We start from the raw sequence: 11,321 nt of genomic DNA on the forward strand, positions 1-11,321 counted from the left end.
GCAAAGGGGAGGTTTATATACTAAAACCTCACCCCACCTTGGGTGCATATGAAAAACACCCCAAACATGAGGGAGGAGAAATACCTCTCTTTAAGAAGGAACGTACCCTTACATGCTCATTCCTATTAACCTCTGAACATTCTCATCCACTTCCAATGTCCGACAAAATATCTTTCTCAAAAACAATTCCAAAAGAAATTCAAAACTTGTGAGATAACATATAAATCCAAGTTATCAAAAGCAAACAAATATTTTGAAACTTAACTATTTTAAAAGACATTGGTTTTGTAAATACAGTGAAAATTGTAGAGTACTTAAGTAAGAAAAAAAAGTCTTTTGAGTTGGTTGCGTAGACTACGCCAGCATTCATTCTCTCTCTCTCTCTCTCATACTCTTTCCTCTCTGCCCCTTATTGACAAACCATCTCCCACCCACCCCCACCAACTCAGAGTCTCAGGGTCAGAGATCACTATCCCATTCAAGTATTAGAATTAGACAAGTCCAACCACTGAAAGCCGTAAGGGGTCTGTCTGGTCGTTATCCAATAGAAGGGGCAGTCAATCAGCACAGAATCTGAGTGGCCCCGGAGTCCAACACTCCAATCAATCCAAACAAAGTAAAATTTCAACATTTCTTATATATGGTGGTTGTGTTCACTCGTGCCCAGTATAGACAGGTGCATTCGAGGCAAAACAATATACACGTCTAACACTCTCAACCAATTTGCATGAATAATGATGATAGGAAGAAAAAGCGGCCCCAACAGCAAACTTCACTATTAAAAATTACAAACTACTCAATTTCTTTACATCAACAGGCTTACTGCAGAAAGACAAATAAATAAATTAAAATGGACCGGTAGAATTAAGATTTCCAGATAAAAGTAAGAGAGAGATCCACCATTGTCAACTAGCACATACACCATAAGTGAACCTTGTCCTACATGTTTTTACCAAAGAAAAATGAAAAAAACTTGTCCTACATGTTCAGTCTAACATTTCTATATGTCCAATCTTGAGTAAATTATATAACCTGAACTCTTCAAACCTGCACAGAAAAAATGGTAAAAGAACGTGAACAGTGAATAAGGAAGAGCCAACACATGAGGCGGCAAATTGACCATAAACTGGACAGAGCTTCAGTGAACATAAGTCAAAGAACATACCTCAAAATGCAGTTGTTAAAAGGACCAAGAGTGAGTCCAGCTGAGCACAGAAGTTCAAAAAACAAAAAAAAAAAAGAACTCATGCTCACGCACATCCATCACCTCTGCGGTTGATCTGAACCAGAAGCTCCAACTGAGGGTGCTGTGGGCATGCTGCTTGCTGACCCATTCTCAACAGGTGGGGGTGAACCCCATTTCCCTTCAGATTCCAGAGGTTCGAAGACATGGACCCCACCATCTGTCAATCCCAATGCAAACTGGTTTGGTTCTGATGGATGGGCAGCAATCACAAGTGGGTATACGTTGGAGCTGCAAGGCAGGGCAGCACAAAATATTAGTAATTATTCATACCACAATACACAGTGAAAGTAAATTCAATCACAAAGCATATGCATGACATATTTTACCCATCATTGAAGTATCTCACAAGAGAGAATTTAAAACTTCTACCAACTCATCAAGTGGACTGTAAAAAGCTTACATCAGGATGCATAACCTTTTCCCACTTGTTCATTTTCTGGGTTGCTAAACTGCTAACATTGTAACTGGGTTGCATTTGGACTTCTACCACTAGGTTACCATACATACCACAGACACTAAATGTGAGACCACCGTGAAGCCAATACAGCAGCAAAACATGTGAAGGCTATGTTTTTCCTATTGCAATACATAGCCCTTCCTATTAACAGCACAAATTTGCAAAGTCAAGCTGGAATAGGTGATGACTGTCTAACATCATTTTATAAGCAACGATTTTGAGATATACCTCACATTGGCTGGCAGGTAGGCAGTTGGATTAATTCGACATCGTAATCTTAGATGTGCAGCACTAAATATGCAAACAGCTGCATCCAGAAAGCTAGCATATACCAACTGGCTGTCACAGGAGAATGTTGCATGGGATATTGGTGCAGAAGATTCACGTGGGACCCACTATAAAGAAAATAAAAAACATATGAGCATTAAGACAAATGAAAAGGCTTGGGCACAATCAAAGCACCCTAATATCTCTCCACATTTACCTGCTTGACACATTCTAATTTCGTTGTTTCATAAATAGCAAGCTGAGTCTCATGGACAACCAAGAAGTGTACTTGATCCTGGTGGAACTGTACACGTGTGTCTGATAGAGCTGTTGGTGCCCTCCCTGCAGGAAGGGGCAAGAATCTGCTCTTTTGCTTTTCCCATCCTTCAGAGTTCCACACACAAATCTGTTTCAAGAGGGATAATAAGTCATTTTTACCCCCAATAGAGCTGCTTCTATCAGAAAAAAACTAGAATTGGTAAATGAAAAATTGGTGGTTCCTGGTACACAGGGAACAAAGATTAGATATTAACCTGCGCATCTGCTCCAGATGAAACTAGTACATTTAATACATGGGAAAAGGCGAGCCCGGTGATTCTTTTGGAGTGGCCTTTAAGCTTGCTTTTAACCTACATGAAACAAGAGAATGATCAACCTCTCAGTACCACTTCGAAAACAAATACTGTGCAGGTGGTTTGCTCAGCAACACTACCATACCTCATCTACACGGACGTTATATATCTGGATTGTGGAATCATCCATGCCAATAGCAATTATATTGTTGTCTTGAGGGTGGAAAGCGAGAAATGTTGCCGCAGGCGGGGGAGGCATGAAAGTCGTCATTGTCTGCACACAAAATTGAGAGAGTCAGTGAAATCTTTGATACAGTGAATCCACACCTCAAATGCTAGTGTTCAATGATCACCTTAAATGTCATCATGTTGAACAGGGAGATCTTTCCTCCTGATGCAGACATAACGTAAGAATCATTCTTAGACAAAGCAAAGCAAGGAACAGCCTCTTCAGGATTGGTGTCGGTTATGTCATTAGTCATTAGTATGCCACTTGCTGGGTGCCATAATTGAGGAGGAGCACTGGCTGTAGCCTACAGAATGATTCATTCAATTATAAAGAATCAGTAACACATTTTTGAATTTGTAGAGAAAAAGGATGCAGAAGCAATTCAATAGACATCCTTTTCACCTTGCCGCTTGAATTGCGGTCACTCCGCTGCCATTTCCAGAGTAGATGAATAGCATTTGATGCTAATGCCAAAATGGAAGTTCCTGAATTTGTATAGATCAACCTCGATATCTGCAGCAGCCACATAAAAAAAAGGGCTAATGAGAACCATCTTATTTATTCTTGTTCTGGCTTTTGACGAAACAAAGAGTGAAAACCCTGCCCCTACACCAGAGTCTGTACATATTTATGTATCCATGCATCTTAAGTGGTGACTTGCCTTCACCAGAACAATACCAACCATTAAGGGCCAAAAAGTTCTACATATTGGCATTATCCAACAAGTCAAACAAAGAATAACTGGAAAACTGCATGGAATCATCACTTCCACTAGAATAATTCAAAGACTACTGATCAAGGCTAATAAACTTGGAGTTTGAAACCTCATTCATAGTAATGTCAACATTCTAGGGATCCCAACACATTTGTTTCTCTGGGAACCACTAAATCAGGTATAGGGAGTTAGGGAGTTCAGACAATCTCATTCTTGTAGGTGAGAGTAAATCGGTGGATAATGGTGGTCAGAATATCAGTCTTAGCAATATATTGATGCATTTAGTAGCATAGAGGATCACTGGAAGTGTATTTATGGGATCCGCTCATGATGAGCTACTATGAATTTATAGCGACAAAGGATTTGGCTACTTAATCAATAGAACAAAGTTTAGGGTTTTTCTTTGATTTCAATTGGGAGATTCTTCTGGTATTCTAATGCCTACACTACAATCAGGAGTAAAGCAAGAGGAACATAATCTCACATATAGGAGTTGAACACCATACTGTCACATGTATAGTAAAAGAATGTAACCATAACAAGTGCTGTAACTGTTAGAGCAGTGACTACAATAAGAAAAACTGTTGGGGCAAGAATGGTAATCCACTGCATTGGTGAATGGTGACTTCAACTCATGCAACTAATAGAGTCATTAACCTTGACACACAAACATTTAAAACAGTCAGGGTCTACAGCTAACCTCATCAAATATTCATCAGTTGCCAAGTACAAGTTCTTGAAGCAGGAACTTGCACAGCTAAGGACATCAAAGCCCCAGCCTTCTATGTATCATCTGTTCCTCACAATTGCCCAAACCATCAATTCAGGGGCTACCAAATACACGACTGCTAAGATTATAATGTTCTACCTTCAATCCCTACAGAAGAACTTCTAAATGTAGTACGTTGGCTGTCAAACTTACATCATACTTAGCAGTCAAGTATAAGATCTCGCAAGAATAAACAAGAAAAGGCAAAGCTCAGATGATCAAATTAGAAACTTTTACGCCAGGAAAATTGTCAAGTACACATAATATATTATAATGCTACTGGCTATTCTGCAACTCTGAGGAACAAGTAGCTAAATTACAACAGACTAGAGCCAAGATGAGACGTACAAACAGTAGCAGAGCAAACATAAGATCCAACACCCATTCTTCTGAAGCATGTGAAGAGTAATGTAACTCGAACCACAACTCCATTGGATAGATTTCAACAAATACTCCATACAGATTTCAATTATATAATAATAATAAAAGAAACCAGATATATAAGTACCAGTGCACTTGCAAAGATAGTGCTCAGACTCCATATTGTCACATAAGAAATAACTAAAAAAATTTATGGGATTTATCACTGAGCTTTGAACTTAACTGTAATAAGAAATAATCCTTCTAATAATGCTATGCTATACCCAAAACAAAAGACAAAATCAGAAAAAAATGTGTCTTTACAGTGAATATGGACATCTCTAAACAACACTCTTCAGGCACCATAGAATATGAGCAAGTGCGCATGTTCTATCGTGAAGAAATGGTCTATTTGCTCTTAAGAAAAGTACATCCAAATTCAATCAAATGTTCAAACACACAGAACATTGCTGACAGTCCAGATGCAAAAAGTCACAATGTCCAGTGAGTGCTACCAAGCAGACAATCAGTCAGTCAATAACTACGTTGATTCCACACAGAAATGCTGGCCATTAGTGAAACCACCATACCTTGTTTGTTCTGAGGTTATCAGGAAGTCTCAAAGCTCGACAATGGGCTGATTCATTAATTTCCATGATTTTCCAAATCTTTGATTTGTCATTGGCTTCTTCACTCAATCTAGGCTTTACATCTGCCAAATTTCGTGCATCTCCATTCTAGAAAACAAGTAGCATGTTGCTTCAGAAGAAGTTTATAAGACACAAGTAAAGAAATAATGACACAATGTTTTACCCTATATTTGAATTTTGTTTATGAACAGAAATGGACAGAGGAATGAAAACCATAGAATGCTATTTAGATATAGAATTATGAATGATGAATGAAAACAAGAATCTCCAACAAACCATTCCAGCTATGGAAACCACAGGAGCTCCTCTGTCTGCTATTCCAGCACTAGTTGCAGCTGCACCAGTTGTAATTGGGCTTATTGCAGTCTGCATGAGTAATAGCATGCATCAGCATATATCAACATTTCCAACCAGACTAGACATATCATGAGCAGAACTAATAAGCTAACCTTTGTTACAGTTTCAGAGATGACTCTTGATGCATCAAAAGAACGACTGTCGAATGTTCGGAGCAACCGAAGACCTTCTGCATTCCCCAAGATTTTAATTCCATTGTCATTTGTAGAAACAGCCAATAAAGTCCCCTCCTTATTGAAGCGGATACGTGGGCTTGCCTTGATATTGTAAGAGGTGAAAATTAGCAAGAAAAATCACAGATCTTATTCTTCAGAATCTGTCATCACAGTTCATCTAGAAACACTCTAAGAACTTACTGGTAAGCCTCCATCAGCTTCAATAGTTGTCAAAAGATTAACATTATCCATATCCCAAAATTTGATTGCAAATTCGTCTCCAGCGGCCAAATATCGGTTCCTAGTGGTATCAAACTGCACAACACCCAAAGAACGTTTCCGGAATCCTAGATAAGTCCTCTTCACGGCCCCTTCACTTTCATTCCATTCAACGATGTATGACTCTCCATCCTTACTGGTCCCGCATGAGAAGAGCCTACAAAAATTTCAAGGAAAACATTAGCATATCAGTTTGTCCCAAAAACAATTACAATAATATCAAGTGAACTGAAACATCAAAACAATAAAGCAGTTAAATCAACCTTGTCCCATCAGCACTATATGCCATTGTTGTGCACCAGTGACCAGGAGCATCATAATCAACCCTTGATCCTAAATTGTCATATAACCATGCCTTAATCTTTCCATCTAGTGCTGTTGAAAAGATAAACTGGATACATGAAAGAATAACGAGTGTTAGGGAACACCATTGACTGGTCATAAAACAACAAAAGTAGCATGAATGAAGGGAAAATTCTGCAATGTAACTTTATAACTTGGAAAAAAAATTTGTACACACAGGAGTTCTGACCTGGATGTTTTCCTTGTAATGAGGGCAGACAGAATAGACAGGAGCTTCATGACCTTCAAAAGTATATTGTTTGGCACCATTAGCAGCATCCCACACCTGAACTAACAAATTTCAATGTAAGGATTCGGTTTTGTACTATTTGGAAATTAGCTATCTCATGCAATAAACTAACCTTAATTGTCTTGTCATCACCACAGGTTATAACACTGAGTTGTTTATTGGGGTGAGAGAATGCAAGGTCATTTACACCACCAATATGAGCATCAATCTGGACATTGAGAAAATGTTACAAGTCAAACAGCAAGCTCAAATAAAGAAGCAGATAAAAGAATCAAACAAGATTCAACATCAAGTATACCTCCAAGTGCTGCCGTACATCATCAGCACCATGGTAAGAATATATCTGCACAATGTGCCTCGAGAATGCAACGCCTGTTTAATGGCAGGGGAGAATTAAACAATGATTGAGTTAGACCTAAATCAGAAACTATGACTATAATTCAACAAATGCAGAAAAAAAAATCTGTAACTTACCAAATAAAGTGCCATCAGGGCTCCATATCACACGGTTAACTGATACACCAGAATCTTTAACTAAAGCTGCCTGAAATAAGTTGGTTGAGTTTCAGATCAATCAAACAGAACAACCAATGATAAGGAAGCATCATGGTGCACACTCTTGAATAAACACAGTTATGAAGACAAACTTACTTGGAGAGGCATTGAACATGCTCCAAGATCCCAAACCTTGAAAATTTTCAGAACTAATCTCTCCCTAGAACCAACTTCCCACAGACCTATGTCCCCCACATTGGTACCAACTGGAACATCAATAATATCATTTGTGAGCCAACAGGCAGCTTTAATATAAAGCACATAATAACAAAAATTAATTAGAGCAGAAACACTGGTATCCAAATAAGAAAGAAACTTATATAACATCAGAAATACAAAGTGGAGAACGAGAAACATAAGTTCAGATAAAAGCAGAGACCTAAAAGTAGAGTCTGTTGGATAGGGTGAAAATCCATGCTCATGGGAGATGACCCCTGATTGAGGTTTCGCATAACAGTCTTGGGCAGTTCATCAGGAGTGTTGAAAGGTTGACTGTGACTCTGACCAGGATAACTTACTGGCAGTATATTAGCAGGCAGATTTACCTACACAAAATGAAGGAATATTAACAAATGGAGGTAACAAGTCATAAACATAAGAAAGTTTAGATTATAAAAAACTTCGAATAGGAAATACGGTTGAAAGGCAGGCCCACCAAAAGTAAACCCAGTATACCTCATCAGAAATCCCAATTGGCCTTGTTCTTTTGGACACATGATCTGAGTCCCCAGATGGGTAATCTACAGTCGCATTGTTAGTTGGAGGAGTCCGAGGATGCTTCAAAATTGCAGCTACCACAAGGCATTGGAACAACTTAAGAGTTAATTTAATTTAAAAAAAAGAAAAAGAAGAAAGAAACTATGTAAACACGACAAATGTAACATCAGCAAGAATAAGACTAAGCCTTGATTTAAAACTACTACCTGGATTTGCAGGAGCACCAAGACCAATGGGTCCCCCAGACACTGCTGGGTGATTAACAGTTGATGTATTCGACATCCACCCAGCAAGGGATGTTTGAACTGGTGCTGGACCAGGTTGGAAAGGCTGAAGACAAAGTTCAATTCTGGTAAGTAAAACAGACAAGCACATGAAAAGATAACTGATTTCATGATACAGTTGACCATATGTCACCTACCCCATGTGCACCAATTGGAGGAAAACCTCCAGCTTTTTGTATGGATCCCAGGATTGGATTGTTTGCTGGCGAAGGGGCACGAGCGCCATTCGGTTGCCCACAAGTATGATCAACAAAGAGGGTCTTTATATCGGGATTAGGCCGTGGGTTTTTACAAAGCTGATGCTGCCAATTCAAACTGCCAGGCAATATCCAAATCAATTTATCTAACATAAATGAATAATATCAAAGTGAACATTAGTTGTCAAAACTACTTAATATGCTCCACCAGGCATTTTAACCATTTTTGCAATAACGCTGTAGTCTATCCAATTTAATTAGTGTGTACTGACATAATAATAATAATAATAATAATAATAATACAGAAAAAAAAAAATCACTTTCAGCATGAAGGACATGAAGACACCATTGCAATTTTCAGTGACAAAAAGTAGAGCCACCATAAAACAAAAAGAAACATACTGAAATTACCTTTGATTAATGAGTGTCCGTAACCTTGAGTTTTTAAGGCTAGGAAACTGCAATTTGTCACGAAAGAGGGGATTGGCTTCAATAAGCTTCTTGAGCTCAACTAGCATGATTGTTCTCGCAGACTTGGTATCTCCATATTTGGAGAGTTGCTCGTTTTCCCTACAGAATTCATTTGATCACAATAAATATTCTTTTGAGGATATCTATCCTACAATTATAGACAAGATTTTCGAGAATAAATGAATCATACCTGAAATTCTCTAATGTCAAGAGCTGTGTGATTTCCTTAAACAACTCTTCATTAAATGAGGCAAAAACCTTCAGATCCTTTACAAGGATTTCTACAGCCTTTGCGCGGTCATGCCTATTAAATTTTCAATCGTAATCAGTCACAGAGCTAATAAAGTAAGATTTTCATGACAATAATTTGCTCGAAAAAGGAAGGTTTTAAAAAACCACGAACTTACTTATCAAGTGCCTCGAGATACTTCTGCTTCCTGATTTCGAAAAATATCTTCATGGAATACCGGTTGTCATCCACTTTGGTGAAGCCTGAGAGATATCTCTCGACCTCATCCCAATTTCCATTATGCACCTCATCCTCGAAATACTTCATGTTAAAGTAGAACCCCGACTCCTGTTCAAGCCTATTTAAAAGCAACCCATCACCAGAGTAAAATTAACTAAAATGAGGGCCCAAAAAAAATTTTATTTAAAATAAAAACTTACATAAGAAAATAAGTTAAAAAACCTACTTGTGAACAGTCTCCTTAAATTTCTCCTCATCGAGGAACTGCAAAATTAAGAACACAAGCTCCCTACTGAGAGAAGACATCAGGACGAAACAAAATTCAACGAAAAGAGCCCCAGATCTTCTGCAGAAACAAAACAACAAAGAGTTAAACACAACAGAAACCTACAATTTAAAATCAATAAAGCAAGTGTTAAACTACAGAGAACAAAAGCACGAAACAAGAACCAGAAGATTGAGCTAATCTTAGCTAAAACATGCAAAAACCAGAGTTTTCCGTCACAAACATCAAAGAAACGGAGAAATCGAAGCGGCTGAAACTAAAAATGTAGAACTAAGATGAAAAATTAGGGCTTTAAACGATCGGAAATACAAAAGCAACTTTAAAGCATTGGAATCGAAGATGCAGAATAAAAGGGGGCGATATGAAAAAAGCAGGTCAAGGGAAAAGAAAAAGCCAACTTCAAAAGCAAAGATTCGAACAGAGGAAGGGCTAACCAGAAGCTTACCTTCAACAGAGACGAAGTCCAGAGATCTACTAGAAAACCAGTGAAAGAAAAACACAGAAGAGACGAGCGAGCGAACAAGATTGAACTGCTTCTCTTCTATCTCTACCTCTCTATCTTTCTCTCTTGCCAAGAAAAATAAAGAAAAGCAATCTGGAGAAAAAGGAAGATTTATAGGGGGAGGCGACATGCAGCACAAGATACGCTGAACAACGTATTTCGTTGAAGCCCACACTACTTATCATTTGATAAGTCATATTACTTATATAAGTACAGTGATAACCCTGTCCCACAGTTTCGGCTACGTTTTGTCGACTTTACCAGCGCGGAATCTTGAGCAGACAGCTGTCCTTAGCCTTTAATGCTTTAGACAGAGAAAACGTCCAGTCTCCGAGTATTTTTTTTTTAATTTTGCCTAAAAAACTAGCTATAAATTACGAGATATGCCACTGGCACTGATGGCATGTTAAAAAGATCACGTGATCTGGAACCGGAACTTGATTTCGTAACGAGATGAACAAACGACAAAGTAATATATCTCGAGAAAATGAGGAGATCTCAGGTTCCGATATAGGAAACTGTTCGCCTGGAATTATTAGGGTAATAATATACTTCAATTATGGATAAAAGAGGAAATAAAGAAAGCGGAAAAAAATCGTAATCCACGAAAAGTGGAATTGTTTTCCTCTCTCTTACTCTCATAGGGTATTTGGCATCTATGGAACAATTTAAAATCCAGGTGTGACCTTATTTCTACACTGTGTGGGGCCCAGTAAACCGTACCTTAGGGAATTGTTTTTTTGGAATATTATATGAGTGACGACTTTGCTATCATCACGAGTTTGTGTTTGCTGTTGGATGGGATAGGCATTGGGTCATGGATGTGTGTAATCAGGTCCGTTGATTGAGCATCTCCATCTTACTTTGGACCTTAAGACCAAATTTCAAGTGGGACTATAGGAAGTGTTTGACAAGTGACTTTCAAGCTTCATTAAAATAAAATAAAATAAATTCTTTCCCACTATAATAGATTCTAACACGAATTTAAAACTTTTACCCAAAAAAAAAAAAAAAACACGAATTTAAAACTTGGATCATGATCTGTTGACTGACTCATTTGACTCGAAATCGATCAGCGTTGGTTCTGAATAAACCAGACTCTAATGCAGATTGAGTTTGTCTGTGTTAGGCAACATCGGATCAATTCCGATCGAGTTTGGCCGATTCCAAATCAATTCTGTAAATGCTTCAA

General features: G+C 38.2%; 1 protein-coding gene across 2 annotated transcripts; it reads right to left on the reverse strand.

Annotated features, from left to right (window-relative positions):
• Positions 1 to 744: 744 nt before the first annotated feature.
• LOC122669242 (protein TOPLESS-like) lies at positions 745 to 9,679 on the reverse strand. 2 transcript variants are annotated; one of them, XM_043865958.1, is made up of 27 exons: positions 9,568 to 9,679; positions 9,280 to 9,459; positions 9,063 to 9,176; positions 8,813 to 8,971; positions 8,342 to 8,519; positions 8,127 to 8,250; positions 7,879 to 7,994; positions 7,583 to 7,748; positions 7,300 to 7,409; positions 7,123 to 7,192; positions 6,947 to 7,020; positions 6,761 to 6,856; positions 6,589 to 6,684; positions 6,320 to 6,447; positions 5,979 to 6,213; positions 5,715 to 5,879; positions 5,542 to 5,631; positions 5,206 to 5,352; positions 3,174 to 3,284; positions 2,896 to 3,075; positions 2,688 to 2,816; positions 2,504 to 2,599; positions 2,188 to 2,376; positions 1,932 to 2,098; positions 1,268 to 1,474; positions 985 to 1,047; positions 745 to 945 (listed from the first exon to the last, which is right to left on the reverse strand). In XM_043865958.1, exons 1-26 carry the CDS (start codon positions 9,645 to 9,647, stop codon positions 987 to 989), a joined length of 3,468 nt encoding a protein of 1,155 aa, XP_043721893.1. In that variant the 5' UTR covers positions 9,648 to 9,679; the 3' UTR covers positions 745 to 945; positions 985 to 986. The 2 variants fall into 2 exon arrangements, 1 of the variants encoding a protein (XP_043721893.1); XR_006333985.1 differs by lacking the exon at positions 745 to 945 and having other exon boundaries at positions 999 to 1,047; positions 1,166 to 1,474.
• Positions 9,680 to 11,321: the final 1,642 nt, after the last annotated feature.

The sequence above is a fragment of the Telopea speciosissima genome, chromosome 7, assembly GCF_018873765.1.
Source record: "Telopea speciosissima isolate NSW1024214 ecotype Mountain lineage chromosome 7, Tspe_v1, whole genome shotgun sequence".
In the NCBI taxonomy this organism is placed as follows: Eukaryota; Viridiplantae; Streptophyta; class Magnoliopsida; order Proteales; family Proteaceae; genus Telopea; species Telopea speciosissima.

Coding starts and splice junctions, on each gene's coding strand:
- LOC122669242 (XM_043865958.1), bottom strand. CDS start 9,647: ATGTCTTCTCTCAGTAGGGAGCTTGTGTTCTTAATTTTGCAGTTCCTC. Junction 7,021..7,122: donor CCCTGATGGCACTTTATTTG/GTAAGTTACAGA, acceptor GCCATTAAACAG/GCGTTGCATTCTCGAGGCAC. Junction 2,377..2,503: donor CATCTGGAGCAGATGCGCAG/GTTAATATCTAA, acceptor CTCTTGAAACAG/ATTTGTGTGTGGAACTCTGA.